Source organism: Mirounga angustirostris, unplaced genomic scaffold, assembly GCF_029215605.1.
Source record: "Mirounga angustirostris isolate CCGP_5_RB_7025 unplaced genomic scaffold, mMirAng1.0.hap1 SCAF_7, whole genome shotgun sequence".
Taxonomy (NCBI): Eukaryota; Metazoa; Chordata; class Mammalia; order Carnivora; family Phocidae; genus Mirounga; species Mirounga angustirostris.
In genome coordinates this window covers 85,428,283-85,453,195 of record NW_026991715.1, presented here as the reverse complement: position 1 = coordinate 85,453,195, position 24,913 = coordinate 85,428,283, and the positions used below count along the sequence as shown (strand labels likewise).

Here is a 24,913-nt window from a genome sequence, read left to right as displayed (position 1 = left end):
ACACCTTCTAGACATCCAATATATGTGTAATTAGAAAACCCCAAAGAGACAGAGGAGGGATAGGAAAAGTATTTGAAGAAATAATGGCTAAAAACATTCAAAACTCAATGAAAACCAAAAAACCCACAGATTCAAGAAGCTCAATGAATCCAAGCACAAGAAGCATGAAAAACAACTACACTATCGGTACTATATTTGAGGCAAATAGCTTTGGAACATTCGAACATTTCATAATGATAGTATAATAATTTTCATAAAATAAGCTGATTATATATACAAAACACCGTCAATTTTATAATTCATTTGATGAATTGCTGGATATCTTATCTTTTCTTATATTTACAGTTTCTTTGCCTATAAATGGAGCAGGAATATGCTAGTCTCCTTCCCTGCATAGTGTATGTCATAGCATCTAGAAGAGCAGGTATAATTTTCACCTGGTGGGAGTTTTTAAAGAGCCAAAGAACTGAAGTTATTTGGTGACTCAGGGAGGGATGGATCACCTGCATTAAATATGTCCTTCAATGTCCAGGGAATTTTGGCCTCTCTATTTAATTGGCCTTCCTAACAATGGAAGGATTCAAACTTTTAAGCCCTTGTAGTAGTACTTTGTAAGTAGTACAAACACTAATGCAATAACCAAAACAAATACTGAATAAAAAATACTAAGTAAACAAAAAATAAATGAATATTTTTAAGATAAAATAAAATCAAAATAATCAATTAATTGAAGTCATTAGTTGGGTTCCAAAGACTGGTACCATATATGCTGAGCCACATTAGCTCACTCATCGCCCAATCTCAGATGGCCATTTCCAGAAACTACATGACTACCAAAATATTACTATTGCTATTAAAAAGAGTAAATCTAGATATCTAAACACAGATCATACCCAGAAGGAAACTACATTACCTTTTCTTTCCTACAACTTTTTCTTCTAGCTTCCTAGACTCAGTGTCCCTCACAATTCTCGTTCTTCTGAGAAAGAGCAATATCCAGAAAGCTAACAGGTCAGAGCAACCTTTGCCCTTCAGAAGCAAATCACATGACCTCAGCAATTTCTCCTACCAAAAGTTAGGTGCTGAGTTAAAGACCCCTGCAGTCTCCTCCAGCTCTTGCACCCTGTGATTTTTCTCTACTTAGCTACTTCCCTCTATACTGTCATCCTCATAAACTCCTTGAGTTTTATGCTTATGTGCACAGAAGATTACTTTGTTGATCCAGTTCTAGTGGTTTTTTGTTAATACAGGGCTGACCTATTTGGCTGTTTTAAAGAGAAAACAATAAATTACAGTAGGGCTTCTGGAGATGTTTGCCTACTCCCCTCTAGCTTCAGTGGGATAGACCTGTTCTCCACCCTAGTTCATCCCATTCTCTTCCCACCCATGTCCTAAGGCAGTTGTTTTGTTATTCCTTATTTCCTATATCCCCCCAAATCTCCTTGATTGGCTCTTTCAGCTTAACATTTCTTTAAAAGCAGACTTCCCTTTCCTCCCGGAATCCAACCAATCCTTCCAGTTACTGCTCAGTCTAATCTTTTTAAACCCCCCCCCGCCCCCCACCACCATAAACCTCTGGGGAAAAGAGTTAAAACTCTGTATTTGCTCCCAGAAGTTATAAACCAGACATTATACCTAGGACCCTCTCTTTTTCTGAAGCTCTGTCAAATAAATGATGTTTTCTTCTCTCACATCTTATGTAACACAGAACCAAGAGGAGGGGTTAATGGTGTCCATTCCTTCTCCCAACTTCACCCCTATTAAGTCTAACCTTGCTTGTCTAGATGACCCTCTGCTCCTCCTCTTTAACATCTGCTTCTTCTACGTTCACAGGCTTTCTCTTATATATTCCTCATATCAACACTCTGAGGCAAATATCTTCATCTTATAAACGGTGGCAGAGAAATTAAATAATCTGCCAAGGTCACACAGCTAATAAATCTACCTCTTAATGTGCTATCTAAGATGTTGGAGGATACAGAAGTATGGGAACCTAAAGACACCGCATCAAAAGATTACTTTCATCTCTTACTACATACCCAAAATACATGCATCTCAAGAATAACTATTAAGCTAAACTAATGAGAGTACTGTATAAACTGGTTACAAATTACACAGTAATCTTTAATTAATTCCTGTTTAGTACTTTATCATTAAATTAGAGGCCAACAACCACAAGGAAAATCTATCTACTCCTTCAGGCTACCTACTTTGTGGCATGAGTAACATCTAAAGTGAGTAAGTCCTTCTAGGCCAAGATTAGTGAGTCATTCTTGATATGAAAGTAAAAATAAAAATGGCCTGCACTTTATTTGTGTTTCTAACTAGAATAATGACCTACACTTCAAATCTAAGCGTCTGCCTTCAGCTTGGGTCATGGTCCCAGGGTCCTGGGATCGAGTCCCACATCAGGCTCTCTGCTAGGCGGGAAGCCTGCTTCTCCCTCTCCCACTCCCCCTGCTTGCGTTCCCTCTCTCGCTGTGTCACCCTCTGTCAAATAAATAAATTAAAAATCTTAGATAGAAAGAAAGAAAGAAAGAAAAAGCAAGCAAGCAAGCAAGAAAAAGAAATCAGCATCTTCTTCTGTCTAATCAAAACCAGCACCACACTGGATAATTAGAAATAGCACCACTATATGCTGCCTAACTGAACATAAAAAAAAAAAAAAAGAAAGAAAAATAAATAGCACCACTTTAAGATAAATATACATATAATACATATTCACCTACCCCCAAGGAAACAAAATTACTGGTTTGAGACTTTTAAGTTTTAGAACATTTTTCAGAATCCTGAGTTGTAAACTGAATATTAATATTATATTATAAAATACTGTTTCTACCTGAAATGTATTTTTCAAAAGATTTTCTACATTCCTAAATGTGACTTTTATGTTGTTGTTTCGTGACCAAAAGTAATTCCTAGAAATAATGCCTCTCTTATTTCACAGTGAAAAAGAGGAATAATGATTCCATTTATAGAAATTTTATTCTCCCCTATCGCTCCACCCCCTAAAAAAAGAGACCATTTACTACACTGCATACACTACAGAGCATCACAGATTTCCAAAATAATTAGCATGAATCCTAAAATGCCTATTTCACTCTTAAGAAACCAATAAAGGTAAATAGTACCAGTTATATTAGGATGAATACACAATATTAAAAAAAGTAAACACTTCACTCAAATTTTGGAAAGTGAAAATTACATATAGGGAAAAAATTTATATCTTTTAGAAAAGCAAATCATCCTTCCACCTCTGAACTAGCAGATGTGTGGTGAGGTAAATCAGTATTCCATAAACAGGTAGTAATTTAAAGTTCTGAGTTCATTATACCAAAAAGTATTTATCCTGGACAATGAGTCAAAGAACACACAACTACTGTAGCTATAATTACAGGAAAGCATTGAAAATAATCAACAAAATGACTCAAACCTGAAAAACACCTAAATAATAGTTGTTATAAATAGGTTTTCTCTACAGACTATATCTTCCAACTACTTGCTTTCTTTCCTGCTTGAATATTTTTAAAACACAACAATAAAATTCCAGGAAGAATGTATAGTTTCTGTGCCACACAATAATTCAAAATAAATGGTTCTCTGAAACAACAGTTTTTATTCAGAGTTTGTCTGAATTCATAAGAATGTTTTTGTTTTCCAATATAAGAAATGTTAAGGGAAGTCCAAGCAGAAAAAAAATAATACCAGAGAGAAACCTGGATCTACACAAAGAAATGAAGAGTACAGTGAGTTGTAACTCAATGGGTAAATATAAAGACTTATATTCTTATTATTTAAATTATTCAAAAGATAATAATTTATAGCAATAATAATAATATATTGTGGGATTTATAATACAAGTAGAATTAAAAAGCATAACAATAATAGCATAAAGTATAGGCAGGAGAAATGAAAGTATACTACTGCAAGTATATTATTATAGATGAGGTTCTATATATGACTAAAATATAAATGTGTAGTAAGTTAAAGATGTATACTATGAACCCTCAAGCAACCACTAAAATAACACAATGAACAATTATAGGTAATAACCCAACAAAGTAGGTAAAAACAGAACCATAAAAAGAAACTCAATCCAAAAGAAGAGAAAAAAGGAAAATAAGAAAAAGAAAAAGCAGACAGGACAAAGAGAAAACAAATAGCAAACTGATAGATTAAAACCTGACCATATAAAAAAATCACATTAAATGAAAACACTCTAAACACACCAATTAAATGGCAGTGACTGTCATATTAGGAAACAAAGCAAGACCCAACCACATGCTACCTACAAGAAACCCACTCTAAATATAACAACCAAATGGGATAAAAAACACAGAATATGCTAATATTAACCAAAAGAAAGCCAAAATGGTCCTATTAATATCAGACAGAGTAGATTTCATAGCAAAGAATATTATGAGGAATAAAGAAGGTAACATCATAAATGAAAAATGAGTCAATTCATAAGAATTTTAAAATCCTCAAAAATCAGTCACCTAATACACAAGTTAATTCGTCAAAAAAAAAAAAAAAAAAAAACACATAACAGGGGTGCCTGGGTGGCTCAGTCGTTGAGCGTCTGCCTTCGGCTCAGGTCATGATCCCAGGGTCCTGGGATCGAGCCCCGCATCAGTCTCCTTGCTCTGCGGGGAGCCTGCTTCTCCCTCTCCCACTCCCCCTGCTTGTGTTCCCTCTCTTGCTGTGTCTCTCTCTGTCAAATAAATAAAATTAAAAAAAAAAAACACACATAACAATTCTAAGCATTTATGTAACTAATAACAGATTCACAATACGTGAAATAAAAACTGATGAAACTGCAAGGAGAAATAGACAAATTCACAATTATAATTAGAGATTTCAATACTCATCTTTCAATAATTGAGAGAATAGGTGGACAAAAATGAGTAAAGAAATAAAAGACTTGAATAACACTATATACCGTCTTGACCTAACTGTCACTTACAGAACACTCCACCCAACAACAGAAGGATATCACATGTACATGAAACAGTTCCTTAACAGACCATATTCTGGGCCATGAAACAAGTATTCATAAATTTAAAAGTACAAAATAGGCTCTTATAAAGTAATGGAACTAAGTTCAAAATCAATAACAAAAATGTCTCTGGAAAAAAAAAAACCCAAATATTTGGAAATTAAATAACAGACTTTGAAAGAACACATGGGTCAAAAAAGAAATCAAAACAAAAGTTAAAATGTATGCTGAACTGAAAGAAAATGAAAAGAAGCTTATAAAAAGTTCTAGGATTCAGCTAAAACAGTACTCAGAAAATTAAAAAAAACTATAAGCTTATATTACAAAAGAAGATAGATCTTAAATCAATAATCTGTTTCCACTTACTAAATGAGGGTAAGTAAGAGCAAATAAAACCCAAATTAAGTGGGAAAAAATTAATAGATTTCAGAGGAGAAATGCAATAGAAAATAGAAAATCAATGAAATCAAAAGGGTAGTTCTCAGATAGTATCAGTAAAGTTGATAAACCTCTAGCCTGTCTGATCAGGAAAAAAAGAAAGAAGACAAAAATTGCCAATATCAGGAATGAGAAAGGTATTAAAAGGACAATAATGTAAAATAATAAACAACATAAAAAATTTGACATCTTAGACAAAAGTGAACAAATTCCTTGAAAAGCATAACCTACCAAAGTTCACTCAAGAAGAAAAAGACTATCTGAAGAGCCCACTATATTAAATGTTAAATGTATAATTAAAAACCTTCTCTGAAAGAAAACTTTAGGCCCTGATGATTTCATTGGTGAATTCTATCAAACATCTAAGTAAGAAATAAAAACAATTCTACACAAACCTCACAAGAAAACTAAAGAGAAAATACTTCCCAACTTGTCCTATGAGGCCAGCATTACCCTGATACCAAAACCACACAACATTACAAGAAAAGACAACTGCAAACCAATAAAACTGAGATAATTAAAAAAAAAAAAAAAGTTTTAGCAAATTGAATACAAAGATTTAAAAAAAAAAAAGGACAATATATAAAACTAGATGGGGTTTAATCCAGAAATACAAGATTGTTTTAACATTTGAAACATCTGAAAATCAATGAGTACATCTGAATGTATTATCAAGCTGAAAAGAAAAAAACAACACAATCATCTAAGCAGAAAAAGATAAACCCCTTGACAAAACCCCAACATCAGTGCATGAAAAAAACTCTCAGCTAAGTAGGAGTAGAAGCTTCCACAAGCTTATAAAAGATATCTACAAAAAACTCACAGCTAACAGCATACTTAATGATGAAAGACTAAATGTGTTTCCCCTAAGATTAGCAACAAGACATGGATATCTGTTGTCTATACTTCCATTCAGGTTTGTGCTAGAGATTCTAGCCAGTGCAAAAATGAAAGAAAAGCAAATAAAAGACATCCAAATGAAAAAGAAGGAAAATTGTCTTTGTTTGCAGAAGACATAATCACCTGTGTAGAAAATCCAAAGCAATCTACAAAAAAGCTACAAATAAGCAAGTTTCACGAAGTTTAGGTTACGAGATTAGTATACAAAATAATTATGAACAGTGGGAAACTAAAATTTTGAAAAAATACTATTTACAAGAGTATCAAAAAATACAAAATACACATAAATCTGAAAGTCCTGTACACTGAAAACTGGAAGACTACTCAGAAAAATTAAAGAAAATATATACCATGTTTATGGACTGGAAGATCCAATACTGTTAAGATACATGTTTTCCCCAAATTTATCTATATAGTCAGTGCATTCCAACCATAATCCAGTAGCCTTTTTAAAATAGAAATTGACGAGCTAATTCTATAATTCATATGGGGATGCCTGGGTGGCTCAGTCGGTTAAGCGTCTGCCTTCAGCTCAGGTCATGATCCCAGGGTCCTGGAATCGGGTCCCGAATTGGTCTCCTTGCTCAGTGGGGAGCCTGCTTCTGCCTCTGCCTCTGCCTCTCTGTCTCTCATGAATAAATAAAATCTTAAATAAATAAATAAATAAAATTCATACGGAAGTGCAAAGGAACTAAAATAGCCAAAAGTATTTTGAAAGAAAAAAAAAGAACAGAAAAATTACACTACTGACTTTGTGATTATTATAAAACAGCGAAATAAAAAGTGTGTTATTGGTGTCAGGGCAGACAAAAACACAAGTGGAACAAAATAAAGTGTGTAGAAATAGGCTTACAAATAATGGTCAACTGATTTTCAACAAAAATGCAAAGGAGAAAGCTTAATCTTTTCAACAAATGTTGCTAGAACAAATGGATATCTGTTTGCAAAAAAACTTTGATCATACCTTGCCCCCTATATAAAAATTAACTAAAAATGGATCATAAACCTAAATATAAAGCAAAACTATAAAACTTCCAGGTGCAAACAAAGGAGAAACTCAGCAAATTTAGGTCAGGCAACAGTGGGGTTTTTTTTAGATGCAACACCAAAAACACAATACCCTAAAGAAAAAAATTGATATACTGGACTTTTTTTAGGTAGAATAAATGATGACTTTTCAGTGTTAAGAGGAAAGGCTGACATATTCCTTGTTTTTCTTCGGGTTTCCAACCATTGTTCACTGTTACCTCTCAACATTTCCTCTTTGAAGGGCAATCCTGCCCATTTAAACCATCCCTCCCAATCTTTATCACTTTCCCTAAACCCCTTTGCAATCCAAAAACTCTCCTGACTTCCTTAATTATTTTAGCATTTGTCTCCATCTATCCCTTACCAAAATACTTGACACTTTAGTGTGTACACTGATGATTCCTCCACTGGCCTGACCTCACAAATCTTCGATCTTCTATACCTACTAATCCTACTTCTTGTTACTTTCACTATCTTACTTTTCTCAAGAGTTTAATTCCAGGGGCGCCTGGGTGGCCCAGTCGGTTAAGCGGCTGCCTTCGGCTCAGGTCATGATCCCAGGGTCCTGGGACTGAGTCCCACATCGGGCTCCCTGCTCGGCGGGAGGCCTGCTTCTCTCTCTGCCGGCCACTCTCCCTGCTTGTGCTCTCTCTCTAATAAATAAATAAAATCTTAAAAAAAAAAAAGAGTATAATTCCACTTAAACATGGTAAATAGAACACATGGCTATTTCTCCACTTCTTCCCAAAATCCCACTAAAATATAATGTAGTTACTTAAAGTATAAATTCACAATAACAAAGAAAATAGAAAAGGGGACAACCACAGATAAGACATGTCAACAAAACATAAGAAAATGAAAAGTAGGTAAATGGTAATTGATTAGCATATCAAGAAATGTTGAAACATAAGTGCTCTGCAAAAGGTAGATCAAGAAGAAAAGGCCATGCATCAGGGAAATCCAAATCAAAACCTCAATGAGATACCACCTCAAACCAGTCAGAATGGCTAAAATTAACAAGTCAGGAAATGACAGATGTTGGCGGGGATGCGGAGAAAGGGGAACCCTCCTACGCTGTTGGTGGGAATGCAAGCTGGTGCAGCCACTCTGGAAAACAGTATGGAGGTTCCTCAAAAAGTTGAAAATAGAGCTACCATATGATCCAGCAATTGCACTACTGGGTATTTACCACAAAGATACAAAAGTAGGGATCCGAAAGGGTATGTGCACCCCGATGTTTATAGCAGCAATGCCCACAATAGCCAAACTGTGGAAAGAGCCAAGATGTCTTTCGACAGATGAATGGATAAAGAAGATGTGGTATATATATACAATGGAATATTATGCAGCCATCAAAAGGAATGAGATCTTGCCATTTGCAACGACGTGGATGGAACTGGAGGGTATTATGCTGAGCGAAATAAGTCAAACAGAGAAAGACATGCATCATATGATCTCACTGATATGAGGAATTCTTAATTGCAGGAAACAAACTGAGGGTTGCTGGAGTGGGGGGTGGGGTGGGGGGGATGGGGTGACTGGGTGATAGACACTGGGGAGGGTATGTGCTCTGGTAAGTGCTGTGAATTGTGCAAGACTGTTGAATCTCAGATCTGTACCTCTGAAACAAATAATGCAATATATGTTAAGAAAAAAAAAAAGAAGAAGAAGGTAGCGGGAGGGGAAGAATGAAGTGGGGGAAATCGGAGGGGTAGATGAACCATGAGAGACGATGGACTCTGAAAAACAAACTGAGGGTTCTAGAGGGGAGGGGGGTGGGAGGATGGGTTAGCCTGGTGATGGGTATTGAGGAGGGCACATTCTGCATGGAGCACTGGGTGTTATGCACAAACAATGAATCATGGAACACTACATCTAAAACTAATGATGTAATGTATGGGGATTAACATAAGAATTAAAAAAAAAAAGAAGAAGAAGAAAAGGCCATGTAGGGGAAGATGGTGGTCAAAAGGTACAAATTTCTACTTAAAAGATCAATAAGTACTAGATGTGTAACGTACAACATGATGGTTATAATTAACATTGCTGTATGATATATAGAAAACTGAAGAGGGTAGATCCTAAGAGTTGTCATCACAAAAAGGATTTTTTTCTTTTCTTTTTATTTTATCTACATGAGATGATAGATGTTAACTAAACCTACTGTAGTAATAATTTCACAATATGTGTGAAACAAACCATCATGCTATGTAACTTAAACTTATACAGGAACGCATGTATGTCAATTATTTCTCAATAAAAAAAGAAGAAAAGGCCAATTTATAGGGTCAGACCTATAACTCCAGTAAAGCTCAGAAACTGGAGAAACCTATATGAAAGAAGCTGAGACGATACTGAAACAGAGGAATAGATTCAAAGTCTATATAAGGAGCAGACAGAACTCTCATTTCTATTGCTCAGCCCACACAAACACGCAACTGTTCTGCCCCCAACTCAGAAGAAAACAAGAGGAAAAAATAAACCAGAGAGCCTTTGGACTAAGAGACATTAGGCAGCTTACCAAAAACAGGAAGATTAACTAAAGTATAACTCTTAGAACACTCAACCTACTTTCCCTATCAATTCTCATAACATAACAGAGTAGTCAACCAAACACAGGACAAGTTAAATCTGAATTTCAGATAAAAAATAATTTTTAGTGTATGTGTGTCCCAAATATCACATGCAAAATTTAACTGGTGTCCTACATTTTTATTTGCTATGTCTGGCAACCCCATCTTCAGACTAGAGACTAGAGAATTCCTTTTTGGGGAACCTGACTAGCCTAGGGAAGGAAGTTAAAGATATTAACATTAAGGAGTTCTCAATGAAATCACAGATCCTTAGCTGATCATACACACCACACACACATTCCATCGGAAACAATTTCCTCTACAATTTACTCAAATCCTAAGAAATATTAGTAAAAGAAACGCACTAATTTTTTTTAACTTTCCAAAGTAAAACAAGGAAGATCTTCCCTTACTTTGAATAAGTATAGCGAAATATGATAGTTAAGTAATACAATGGAAATAGAGCAGAAATCTAAGAACGATTAAGGTGTGTAATATTTCATCTTTAATGCCTTCCAACAGCAATTAACAGTGCAATTTGGCCATTATTTTTAATGGCGCTTAATTTTAAAGTTTATATTATATTTTTATAATCTTAGAGTTAAAAAAACATATTGTTTATCCAAAGAATTTTTTAGTGTGATTAACTCAGCAGTATATTATTATTTTAGTAAGATGAATGACAGCAAAGAACACTATGTGTTAAAATAATCCATGTGATTCACTACACAAATGATTCACAGAAGAATTCAGGGAAGGTGGGTTATGATGAAAGTTTGTGTCAAAAGAAAATAGCAGATCTCAAGACACCCAAGGAAATAGGGTAATGAAGAAAACAAAATTTGTAAAAATGGCTCTCAAACCAAAATCATTACAATAATCTAGACATCAATTTTTAATTTCAAAATTCAAAAATTTCAGACCTACTAACTCAGATTCAGGAGGTAGTGCACAAAATGTGTAATTTTTGAAACTTTCCCCCATGAGATTCTGCTAATCAGCAAGATTTTGGAACCACTGCTTTAGAATGCTAATTTGGGGATGCTCCCTCAACAGCATGATCTATTTGCCCTAAGCACAATTATGATGCTATACACAATAAATAATGAAATTATTCTCCTTACCTTGGATACATTGCTGACATAATTCATTTGAACAGTACTTTCCTTATCAACTTGATTACAAAGGTTCTGTAAAGTAGATGCATATTCTTTATCACTTTTTATTCTCAGGGCCATAAATTTCTTCACTGTTTCCAGTAACCGTAATTCCCAGTCTTGCAATTTTAGCACAGCTTCATGTGAATTCTTCAGGTCACTCCCAAACCCCATTTTGTAAGGCACTGTCTTATCCTCCACACTGCGCTGTGAGCCTTCTAATCAGCACATATCTGTGTATGTAAACAGAAGGGAAAAAAAGTCAAAAGGAAATTTGTGTTCAAAGGAAAGTTATGGCCTATTCTTTATAGGGTAAAAAAAAAAAAATCACTACAACTGAATGCTTTCACTGAAATATCAGGAACAAGATGAGGATGTCCACTCTCTCCACTTCTACTGAACATTGTACAGGAGGTTCTAGCCATTACAATGAGATAATTGAAATAATTTCCATGGTAATTGAAAAAGAAAGAAGTGAAACTATATTTATTTGCAGAGGACATGAGATTGTATATACAAAATCCTAAGGAATGTAATAAAAAAGAAGTATTAGCATTAACAAGATCAATATACAAAAATCAATTATATTTCTATACACTAGCAATGATCAATCTGAAAATGAAATTAAAAAACAATTCCTATATATGACTGCATCGAAAAGACTAAAATATTTAGGGATAAGTTTTATAAAATAAGTTAAAAACCTGTGCTCTTGAAACTATAAAATATTGTTGAAAGAAATTAAGGAAGACCCAAATAAATGGAAAGACTCATGTTAATGGATGCAAAAGGCTTAATATTGTTAAGAAAGCAATCCTCAGCAATATCAGAGCTAAAACTATAAAACTCTCAAAGGAAAACACAGTAGTAAATCTTTGTGACCATGGCTCAGGAAACAGTTTCTTAGATAAGACACCATAAGCAAAAGCAACAAAATTAAAATACATAAATTGAATTTAATCAAAATTTAAAACTTCTATACTTCAAAGGTCATCATTAAGAAAGTGAAAAGAGCACAGAATGGGAGAAAATATTTGCAAATACTTATTTGATAAGGAACTTCCTTCTGGAATATATAAAGAATTTTTACAACTCAATAATAAAAAGACAAATAAACCAATTAAAATGGGCAATAGAAACTTCTCCAAACAAAAGCTACAAATGTCCAATAAGCACATGAAAAGAGGTTCAATATCATTAGCCATTAGGAAAATACCAATCAAAACCACAATGAGGGCGCCTGGGTGGCTCAGTTGGTTAAGCGACTGCCTTCGGCTCAGGTCATGATCCTGGAGTCCCGGGATCGAGTCCCGCATCGGGCTCCCTGCTCGGCAGGGAGTCTGCTTCTCCCTCTGACCCTCCCCCCTCTCATGTGCTCTCTCTCTCTCATTCTCTCTGTCTCAAATAAATAAATAAAATCTTTAAAAAAAAAAAAAACACAATGAGATACTGTATCACACCACTACAATGTCTTCAATCAAAAGACAGATAATATCAAGTGTTGGAGATGGTGAAGAAATTAGAACCCTCATATACTGCTGGTGGAAATGTAACATGGGGCTGTTTCTCAAAGTTAAACATAGAGCTATGATATGACCCAGAAATTCCACTCTTGGGTATATATCCAAGAGGAATGAAAACATATGCCCACACAAAACTTGTACATCAATGTTCCAGCAGAATTATTCATTAATAGCTACAGTGTGCAAATAATCCAAATATCCATCAACTACTGAATGGATAAATAAAACATGATATCTACATACAACATAATATTAGCAATGAAAAGGAAAAAAGTACTGATAGAAGCTACAATATGGATGAACCTTGTAAACATTATGCTAAGTAAAAGAAACCTAGACACAATGATCTCTTTATATGATCTCTTTATATGAAATACCCAAATTGTACAGATATAAAGTAGATTAGTAGTTGCCTGCGGCTGCAAATTTGGGAAGAAATGAGGAGTAATTGCCAGTGGATATTGGATTTCATTTTGGGGCAATGAAACTGTTCTAAAATTGATTGTGGTGGTGGTTGCACAACTCTGTGAACAAAATAAAAACCAGTGAACTATACAGTTTAAGTGGGTGAATTCTTCAGTATATGAGTTATATCTCAATAAAGTTGCTTAAAAAATCACTACAGTATCACTTATGATCACCTAAAGGTCAGTTCTCAGAAATTTCCCCAAAATATCCTGCTTGTTTGCTATAAATCCTGAACACTATGATAGCATTTATTTTGCTCTCCAGACTCCTAAAATTTCAGGCAATGAATCTTTCAGGGCCCATTAGAAGAAATGAAGAAACACACCTCTTATTTTTAGTTCTGGCTTATCCATACCAGAAGTCACTTTCTTGTTAATTCATCTGAGATCCTCTAAGCTATAGAGAAAAATGAGAAGAGGTTTACATTTCTAACCTCAGGGGTAACATCTAAAGAGATAGTAAAAATGTGGGTTTTCCAAATAGAGAACAAATTACAATTTTTCAGAACAGAAAACTGGCCAGTTTTATGATCTATCAAATAAGTAGAGAAGAGAAAAAAGGTTGTGGAAAACTGCACTTCATCAAAGTTCCCAAAGTAGCAACCAGGACACCAAATGGACCTTAACATAATTAAGTCAATAAAAAGTAATTGACTTATTCACTTTAATATGGAGTAGGATAATTCCAGTTTTTTCACTTTGGATGTAGTAGCCTTAAAATTTTTACTTTGATACACTGTATCTTTATAGGATACAAAAATTTACAATGAACATTTTTCTGTTATTTTACCTAGAGTTCATCTAAGTCTCAGTGAAGATACATTCTATCTCATCCCATGTTTTCAATGGAAAAATAAAGAATAATTTTTGAGGCCAAAGAAATGTGAAACATTTTCCTTTCATTAAAAACTGTATCTGAGATTGTGGTTCATTTTATTCCATAACTTGGGATAAATATCACTTCTGCTTCTAAATATACCTATTTATACCTGATCTAAACTTTGATTTTATTTTTTTCTTCCATTACCAGGAACTTCAAAAGGATTATGAAGAGCTCAAAAGGATAAAAAACGAAATAGAACCTGGGAGCTGTAAGAGAAACCCTCCAGCCCATCCTAAAGGTGTACTTATACACACCAGTATTCTAGGTCTAGAAATAGAAAATAATTTCATTTATGGTACCACTCCTTAAGGAATGTCAAATGATAAAAATTTTAAAAACAACCCCATAATAAATTAAGACCTTGTCTAATTGTTAAATTGGTAGAGATTATAAATACTTTAGGAATTAAGGGAATGATATCCTACAGACAAATGACATAAATAAGACTATTTGTTTCAGTAGTGTTTGAGATAACAATACAAAAGAAACCAGAAATATCCATCAAAAGGAACTGACTAGGTAAATTACAATCAAGGCTGCTGCATCTGATTGTAACTGAATAATTCTAGGGAGTGCCATTCAAATCACAGTCTATCTGAATGTGTTCAGTGTCCAACCTTCACAATCATACGTGGTAGATCTGATCGCGGTACATTCATTCAGTGGAATATCACTCAGTCCTAGTAAAAAATGAGAAAATCTTTTGTGTATTGATCAGGAACTATCATTAAAAACTTCTAACTGAAAAAAGTGAGACACAGAACTTGGTATGCTTACATTGTATAAAAAAGAGGAGGAATGATAGAAATTAATTTTCCTTATAAGTACAAAAAATATTTCCTGAAGAACACATAGTGGCTGGGACACTGGAGTGGGAGAGGGACTTTTCATTATATACCCTTTGTACATTTAAATTTTGTGCTAAGTGAATGCATTGATACTACCTATTCAAAAAATAAATTAAAGAATTTTTGAAGAGAAAAAAAAAATAATGAAAGCTAAACCAGCCCAGAAAAGTCTTCTAGAAATGGCAAGATTTGAGATTAGGGGTGGAAAATGACCATGATTTAGATTATAAAAAGTCAAAGAGGAAATGTATTCCAGGAAGTAGGAGCAGTATGGTACAAAAAAAAAAAAAAAAAAAAAAGAGAGAGGTAATACGAGGTAAAGCAAAGAAAAAAATGTCTCCAAAATCAAGCTATATGTGGCAAGCAGTGGGAGATGCCATACGAGTTTATCTGCTATTCCATTGTTCAGGAAACTAATAAGGATCAAACTCCTTGAATTAATTGGTTTTTAAGGCAAAATAACATGATCATGAATGTGATTTTTTTAGTGACTAATTTACTGGTGCTAGTTGCATAAGTATGTTCAATTTGTGAAATTTCATCAAGCTGAGCACCTGTGATTCATGTACTTTTCTATCTGTATGTTACAGCAATAAAAAGAGAAAGAGGGACATAGAGATAGATTTTAATCTGAAAGCTAGGGATAAAATAGCTTGAAGAGAGGGGAAAAAATGAGACATAAGACAAATGAATAAGTCATAGCAATATATAACTTGAAAAATGAGAATCTATAATTGACAGTATCAGTGAGAATTAAGAAGAAAGATCTTTGATGTGGTGTATAAATTTAGGGAACAAAAGAGAGACAGATGATCCAAAGACAACTTCAAGGCTTTAATAAGAAATGTTGACAATACCAATAGAATTGGAAGAATGAGAATATGGAGCTCCTTTAAAGAAAAAATAAAAGAGGTTTGGTAGAGTTATAGATGCCAGGATAAAAAAGAAGATATTCATAATACCAAATGTCAGAGGAAGATGTGAAAATTGTAAAAAAAAAAAGTCATTATTGGAATTTGGGGATAAATTTGGTATAGTGAAGCAGTATCTCAGAAGCTCCTACCACCAATAACTAATAAAAAGAACAAAAAACTGTTTTTAAGAAAAAGCAAAAATTTAAATACATCATCAGTAAGTAGAGTGAATACCAACTTTATGCTACAACTTTCACAGCATGCTTTCAAAGAAAAGAAAGAGAAAATTCTGGAAATCTAGGTACTATGGCAATGTGCCCAACACTACCCCAACTTCCAGAAGACTTTCTGAGGAATCAAAGTTAACAAAATCCTGAGAATTCACACTGGATGCTTCAATATGAAAAGAAGCAGGCAGAGTGAATAGGCCAACCTAGGGACAGTCAAGAAAATATCTAAAGAGAGAAGCCTCTCAGCACCAGGACAGGACATTACAACATGCAGAGAGGGCAGGCTTGGCTTGCCATATTCCAGTCTTGTGAATAACCGGTGGATGAAATTAAATCCAGGATTACAAGATGTTTAATGGAATTTCATAAGAGAAAGTAAATCTCAGGGCCCCCAACAAGGTCAAACTCAGCCCCAGCCACCTCCATGTTCATACAACAAAGAAACCAAAATTAAAAAGTAAAACCCAGCTTCTGGTCCAGATAAGATGACACAGGACCATTTTTCCCAGCTCCATCGCACAAAACACAACTATAAACATGAGAAAGAGACATCAAAGAAGAACTCTGAAAAGTGGATAGAAGGCAACCTCCCTTGGCCCTAGGATTAGAAGAACAGCACAGAGGCTAAGTGTCTCAGGTTCTCCTCACCCAACAGGAGGTCACCGAGACCTGACTTTACCCAACCTCCCGTCTAGTAACAAAAGGGAGCCCATATGTGTAGGCTAACTCCCTCAGGATCCAATAGGAGTCCCTCTGACAACAACTGGAGAGCCAGACACCACCAAAAGAGAAATTATTTGTGAGCCCCACCAAAAATAAACAGCCAGGAGAAGCACTCTCCTTACCTGCTAGGCCTGAGAATTCCCTTTTCCACAAAGAGAAACTGAATGAGGTAAGAAGAACCAGCAACAGAGACTTAGCTATCAGGTCAGGAAACCTCTTTGTTCTCACAGGTCTGAGGACCTCCTTCCCCACCAGAGATACCAGAGCAGGCAGGCAGAACCAACAAAACAAACCCAGCTGAAGCTGCTGCTCTCCAAGACTTTCCTCTTCTGCCCAGAGACATCAGGACAGCTAGGGGGCACAGTAAGGAAATTCTACCTTAGCCCTTTTCTATCAATAGATATCTAGTAGCTCAACCTAAGAAAAACATCTTCTACTCTGCAGCACCAGCAGGAACCAGTGGGAGCCCCAATTATATCAGACAAACAAAGCAAACCAAAATAACAGCACAAAAGACTGACAATTAACTGTCATTGAAACCACAGCCCATAAAAATAGGCCAAAAGGCCTGCATGCTAAACCTAAACAGAGGGACTTCCTGTGAATGTAAAACATTGAAATATACCCTAGGGTCTCCGACATTAATAGATAAAATATCTAAGATTCAATTGAAAAATCACCTCTCATACCAAGAACCAAGAAAAATCACAGCTTGAATGAGAAAAGACAATCAACTAATGCCAACACTGAGATGAATTAGATGTTGGAATTATCTGAAAAGCATTTTAAATCAGCTATCTTAAAAATGCTTCATCAGTTATAAATTCTCTTAAAAACAAATGTAAAAATGGAAAATCTAAGCAAAGAAATAGAAGTTATAAAAATAACGAGATGGAACTTACAGAACTAAAATATGCAATAACAGGAATAAAAAACTCACTAGATAAGCTCAATAGAAGAGTGGAGATGAAAGAGGATACAATCAGTGCATGTAAGGACAGAGTAAAAGAATTCAACCAATCCAAACAACAGAGAGAAAATAGACTGACAAAAAAGAATAAAGCCTTGGAGACCTGTGTGACAGTAACAAAAGATCCAACACTTATATCATCTGAGTTCTGGAAAGAGAGGAGAAAAAGAGTGGGCTGAAAAATTATTCAAAGAAGTATGTCCATCTTGGGGAATAAGCTAATATAAAGTCACAGAAATCAAGACAGTGTGAACTTGGTAGAGTGTAAACAACAGATCAATGGAACAGAATAGAGAACCCAGAAATAAATCCACACAAATATGCTCAACTGCTTCTTGACAAAGGTCCAAAAGCAATTCAGTGGTACTGGAGCAGCTGGATAGCTATAGGCCAAGAAAAAAAGAGAGAGAGAGCAAGAGAGAGAGAGACAATCTTGACCTAACACCTTACACAAAAATTAACTCAAAAGGATCATGAACTGGGGCACCTGGATGGCTCAGTTAGTTAAGTGTCTGACTCTTGATTTCGGCTCAGGTCATGATCTCAGGGTTGTGAGACAGAGCTTGTGCTGGGTATGGAGCCTGCTTCTGATTCTCTCTCTCCCTTTCCTTCTGCCCCTCCACCCCCCACTCGTGTGTGTGTGTGTGCGCGCGCGCGCGCGCGCGTGCACGCACATGCTCTCAAAAAAAAAAAAGGATCGTGAACTTAAATATAAACATAAAACTTCTAGGAAAAAAAAAAATCTTCTGGGGCGCCTGGGTGGCTCAGTTGGTTAAGCAACTGCCTTTGGCTCAGGTCATGATCCTGGAGTCCCGGGATCGAATCCCGCATGGGGCTCCCTGCTCGGCAGGGAGTCTGCTTCTCCCTCTCATGCTCTCTGTCTCTCATTCTCTCTGTCTCAAATAAATAAATAAAATCTTTAAAAAAAAAAAAAATATCTTCTGGATCTAAAAGCTAGGCAAAGTTCTTAGATTTGACACAAAAACACAATCCATAAAAAAGAAAAATCAATAAATTGGGCCTCACCAGAAGTAAAAACTTTTACCTGTGAAAGCCCATGTGAACAGGATAAAAGACAAGTTACAAACTTTGAAAAAATATTTGCAAATGATATATCTGACAGAAGTCTAGTATCTAGAATAAAGAAAAATCTCTCAAATTCAACAGATAACAACAACAATCTAACTAGAAAATGAGCAAAAGACATGAACAGACATTGCACAGAAAAGGATACAAAAATGGCAAATAAGCACATGAAAAGATATTCAACATAATTAGGCATCAGGGAAATGCAATTAAAACTACAACGAGAGGGGTGCTTGGCTGGCTCAATGGTGGAGCATGTGACTCTTGACCTCAGGGTCATGATTTCAAGCCCTGTGTTGGGCATGAAACCTACTTAAAAATAAATAAATAAAAATAAGGGATGCCTGGGTGGCTCAGTCGGTTAAGCATCTACCTTCGGCTCAGGTTATGATCCCAGGGTCCTGGGATCGAGTCCCACATCAGGCTCCTTGCTAAGCGGGGAGCCTGCTTCTCCCTCTGCCTGCCACTCCCCCTGCTTGTGCTCTCACTCTCTCTCTGACAAATAAATAAAATCTTAAATAAATAAAATTATTAAAAAGCTACAATGAGATATCATTACGTACTTACCAGAATGGCTAAAATAAAATATAATGACAAAACCAAATGGTTGTGGGAATACGGGAAAAACTGGATCACTCATTTGTTGCTGGTCAGAAGACAAAATGGTACATCCCCTCTGGTTTCTGATAAAACTAAACATTCAACTACATTATGACCCAGCAATGGCACTCTTGGACATTTATACCAGAGAAATGAAAACATATCTTCATACAAAAACTCATACAAAAATGTTCATAGCAGATTTATTCATAATAGCCAAAAACTGGAATCAGCCCAGAGATCCTTCAATGAGTGAATACATACCACGGAATACTAACTACAGTAAAAAGGAACAAACTATACAATATAGGCAACCACTTGGATGAATCTCCAAGAATCCTGCTTTATGAAAAAAGCCAATCCCTAAAAGTTACGTACTGTATGATTCCATTTATATAGCATTCTTGAAATGACAAAATTTTGGAAAAAGGACAGAATAAGGGTTGCCAGGGTTTAGGGCTTGCAGAACAGAGGAGGGAAGCGAGTGTACTTATAATAGCAGAACACATGGGATTCTATTAATATTGGAACTGTTTGATACTTTGATGATGGTAGTGGCTACATGAGTCTAGACTGATACTAAAATTTTATAGGACTTAATATACACACAACAAATGAATATAATTAAAACTGAGTACAATTAAAATTCATATTTCTATAACATTGGTGGAATGTGTCAATGTTAATATACCGATTGTCATTTTATATATAGTTTTGCAAAATGTTACAACTGGGGAAACTGAACAAAATGTACCAGGGATTATTATTTCATACAACTCCATGTTAATCTACAATTACCTCAAGAGAAATTCCAATTTGAAAAAAAATATGCCCAGATCTCAAACTATAGCTCAGAAGAAGAACAAGACGTGGAGAGGGCATCACAAATTCAGCTACATTCTTCCAGAAATGATAGGTAAGAACTGCCTATGTTAACCCCATGGAAGATGAAAAAAATGGCAAGGAAAGCATACAGTTATGCTGTAGCCAAAAATTACAGAGAGAGACAGAGACACAGAACGGGTCAGAGGGGCTGTTACATCACAGACAGATTTGTAATGTAAGTTCCAATCAGTCAGGGAAGTACTCTGCTCTGTTACCCCAGTATATCTCCAGTGCTTAAAACTGTGCCTTGGTACAGCTGCAATAAATATCTGTTAAATGAATTAGCTACCCAGCCACGCAGCACTCTATCTGCATTCTCTCATGCCCCACAGTCCCTACTTCAGAGTCTTCGTTCTTTAGGATACTCAATAATACTAGGTATTAATTTTACAACCCTAACCTACAGGTTCAAATTTCAACTCCTTTGCCTGATAATCAAAGCTGGCCCCAGCCAACCTTCCCCTCTCAGCAACAGTACCACACCTTACTACTTAATGGTTCCTTAAATGTCTCAATGTCTTTGCAGATGTTCCTTCAGTCTAAATGCTTTTCCTCCCTTGTCTGCCTGAAGAATTATCAACAGCTAAACTTTAAAGTAATACTCTCTGTGAAGGCTTCTCTGACTATCCCCACAATCATAACGACCGAGGTCGACTTAGGTGTTCCCTTCTCTCAGATCCCAGGCATCATGTAAGTATTCTCATGGTATGTGTTAGCTATTTGTTGAAATATATTTCTCCCATTAAACTCTGAAATATCACATATTTTTCATCTTGACATCACTGGGGCTTAAGTTACTACCCAGGATACAGTAGGCATTCAATTTACTGCAAATAATTGCGAGTGCGAACTCATTTTTTAAAAGATTTGTAAATGAAATTTTAAAATAAAAATATCCATAATTTAGTAGATAGTAAGTACAAATCAGGCAGGAACAGTATTATACAAAAATGCATGCATGTTATTAGCAAAGATGTCTACTTTTAAATAGCATCTTTTAAAAAGTAAAAATAACAAAACTAATGAACTATTGACTATTTAAGTTTATTTAAATTTGTTTTATTCAGCTTGTTATTAAGAATCAAGTGAGTTATGGGCGCCTGGGTGGCTCAGTCGTTAAGCGTCTGCCTTCGGCTCAGGTCATGATCCCAGGGTCCTGGGATGGAGTCCCACATTGGGCTCCCTCCCTCTCCCACTCCCGCTGCTTATGTTCCTGCTCTTGCTATCTCTGTCTCTGTCAAATAAATAAATAAAATCTTAAAAAAAAAAAAAAAAAAGAATCAAGTGAGTTATGCTGAGTTTTCAATTTACCAGAGTTATTAAAACCTTTAAAATAACCATTAAAAATTGTTATATTTTCAAAAATTAGAAGTTCATGTTGTATAAAAGAAATCTACACATACTTTTAAATAAAAATGGAATTTATTAAATAGCAAAATATAAAACAAATAACTAGTTTCCTTAGTAGGATAATAGAATTCCCATGGTATTTCTTGTAAGAATAAGGGTATATGCAGGTATTTATTCTAAAATGTCTCCTGTTTTTCAACTTTTGGCTCCACAACTGGCAACTTTTACATTCTCTGAGAATACAGATGGAAATGTTTTTATATCACATAAAGAAAGTTTAGTCTGTATTGAATATTCTCTTTTAAGTAAGGGATTTATTTTAACATAGATGATGTCTTGTGGTCAAAAATATCTATTTAGTTATTTCCTTTAACATTGACAAAGAGATTCAAATATACCGCGAAGGTATGCTAATTTTAAAAAATCTGCAAATAAGTGAATAAAACCTGTGTAATAGAAATAGGAAATATTTCATTCTTCCCCCAAGAGATATTTTCACAAGCTGGCAAGAAATTCAATGAGTTTGAATTTATAGTCCTTGACTAATAGAACCCATCAAAATCAGTTTATGGTTCAACTTATTTATTAGTATATGTTTGTTCATTGATAAAGACTATAAAATCATTAATCAGTTAAAGTACAAATATAATTATCTAATGGTATTTCTTACCTTTCATATGCTTCAGTACTGACAGAAATCAGAAACAGTGACTCTATTTGAACAAAATATTAAGCTGCCTGCAGCAAGACAGAAACAGTCACAAAAAGCCAAGTATGCAAGTAATAACCAAGATTACAAACCAAAAAGCTGACGTCATATGAATACAAAGTGAGGTGTTTTTTTCATAAGCAGTTAAACAGGCAGGAATGAACAGTCACCAAAGTTTAACTATAAAGACGACATCATTCATTACCAGTTAATATATGCTGACCTTGGCCACCCTACAGATTCAGTATTTAAAACTCCTCTCATGCTTTATTTGAAAGTGTTGCTTTTAGTTTAATTTAAAAGTTAATTCAAATGAAACAGCACTGGATTGTCCAGCCAGCCTACTAATGGATGACAATATTCCACTGAAAAGGAACACTATACAAGCTATATACAAATGAACAACAGGTTTGTTTTTGAATGAACTGTTTTTTAATTTTAAAAATGTATTTGAAGTACTGACATTTAAAATTATTTGCCAAGAGCAGAATTATTAGCAGAATTTTTTTTCTTTGTTTTAAAATAATAATATACATCAACAAGTATGTATTGAGTAACCACGGGAGAGACACTGTTAGGGGTACAAAGATAAGTAAAATTTGCATTACTACCTTCAAATACTTACAGTATATTAAGAATAAACAGACAACTTCATATGTAACAATGATACAATTCATTCAAAATTCATTCAGCCACACGTATTGAACATCTATGTGTCAGACGTATTTCTCAGTGCCCGGAATATCAAGACCCATAAGATTACAGTCCCTATTCTCAAAAGCCCACAATTTACTAAGGGTGACAAACATGGAAACAAACAAATGCCATATAATTCAACAGGTTCACAAATATAAATGTGTTATAAACTTGGTGGGGATACAGAAGTAGCATGCATATTTCTAGAGGCCATCAAGGAGGGCTTCACAGAATATAAAAGCATAAGGTATAAAGTGCTACAAAGACATAAAGAAAAGGAAAGAGCACAGCTGATTAGGGGAGCTCAAAAACTTTTTATTAAGAAGAGAACATCACATCACAATATATACATGTATCACACAATACACCTGAAACACACACAGTGTTATATGTCAATTATACCTCAAGAAAGCTGGAAAGCATTTTTTAATTAAAAAAAAAAAAAGAAAGAACATCTCCAACAAGCCCAGAGGGATACCTATGAAAAGGAAAAGAGCACATGCACATGGGTCTATCTGCAAATGTGCATGCAGGAGGTGGCTTTGGGAACAGACAGTCCTGAGTTGAAACGCTAACTCTACCACCTAATAGCCATAAAATTGCATTTTAATTAACCTTCTGGAAGCCCAGTTTTCTGATCTTTAAAATTGGGATAGTAATATCTACTTTGCAGGGTTGTTATGAAGGTTAGATGAGATAAAGTATATAATGTGCCTGGCTTTGGAGAGACTTATTTAAAAAGTAATCATTACTAATAAAGCATGAGAGAGAGAGACAGCATCTCCACACAAGACAGGACATAGAAGAGCAAGTAATGAAGGAGGGTTACTTTCCAATTAGAAGTTTAAACATAAGCAAGGTTACACAGGTGGGAAAATGCGGGACATATTGGTGAAACACTGTTAATCTGAAGGAAAACAGGGGAACAAAGATTAAAAATATTAAGTATGGCTACAATGCATACTACCCTGTATGGTCTAAATTCTAGAAATATAACCATAATCTAGATACCTCTTAACCTTTTACTCTTCCTAAGTGATTAATTATTATAAAAGAGCTCAGTGTTCCAATTAAGGTCAAACAATTTTTTTTCCCTTCAAAGAGAGTAGCAATACAGGAAGAAGTCAAAATAATTTCAAATTCCATATGTGTACCTTAGGTTCATTAAAGACATACAGTAGCAGAATGGCAACCAAGAAGGTTTCATAAATTATAATCCAAATGAACTAAGCCAAAGCCAGTTTCTACCTGCAATAACACAGCCTCTCAGAGAACCTGAATTAGACAAACCTCATGCCACTGTTGAGAACATGGAGGAAATTCAGTTCCATTCTTGACTTCTTTTTATAATTCAGTCTTTTCCAAAAAGGCAAGGCCTAATCCCCACTCCTGCTCCATCCTTTCTCTAAAGTCATATCTTTCCAAATTGTTCTTCTAGAATTCCATTCAGTCTGTAAACAAATTTCCCTAAATCTCTACCCTTCAACTGCTTACTCTATCTGAAACCTGGATCCCCAAAAACATAGTGCTCACAGGTGGAGGCCACACCCTCCCTACATGGTACCAACCATAGCCATGGGGCTGAGGGGGTGGAAGGATGGGTAACATTATCCTTATTCCTTAGTGCCATGTCCAAATCACTGCTCTTCCAACCTCCCCCTTTGCCCCTCCCCCACTGCTTGCGCACATGTGCTCTCTCTAAAATAAATAAATAAATCTTCAAAATATATATATATAATATATATAAATCTTTAAAATATGTATATATATAAAGAGAAAATGTGGCAAAATGTGAACAGTGAGTGAATATAGATGAAAGGTAATATGGGTGTTCACTGTCCTATATTTTCCATTGTTCTGTAGCACTGAACTTTATCATAATGAGATGTTGAAGGGATGGGAAGATAGAAAGCATGAGAGGAGGCCAGCTGGA

General features: G+C 35.1%; 1 protein-coding gene across 7 annotated transcripts in view; it reads right to left on the bottom strand.

Moving 5' to 3' along the window:
• The window catches only part of FER (FER tyrosine kinase), a 423,881-nt gene that overhangs the window by 375,587 nt on the left and 23,381 nt on the right, over window positions 1-24,913 (bottom strand). For 6 of the 7 annotated variants that reach the window (XR_010413179.1, XM_064596457.1, XM_064596454.1 and 3 more), the window contains one exon: window positions 11,064-11,329. Coding sequence is in view for 6 of the 7 variants with exons in the window: in XM_064596457.1 (XP_064452527.1) it covers window positions 11,064-11,270 (207 nt within the window). In the remaining variant the exon portion in view is untranslated. Of the gene's footprint in view, window positions 1-11,063; window positions 11,330-13,412; window positions 13,462-24,913 lie in introns of those variants that run through there. The other variant, XM_064596455.1, reaches the window with a different exon arrangement.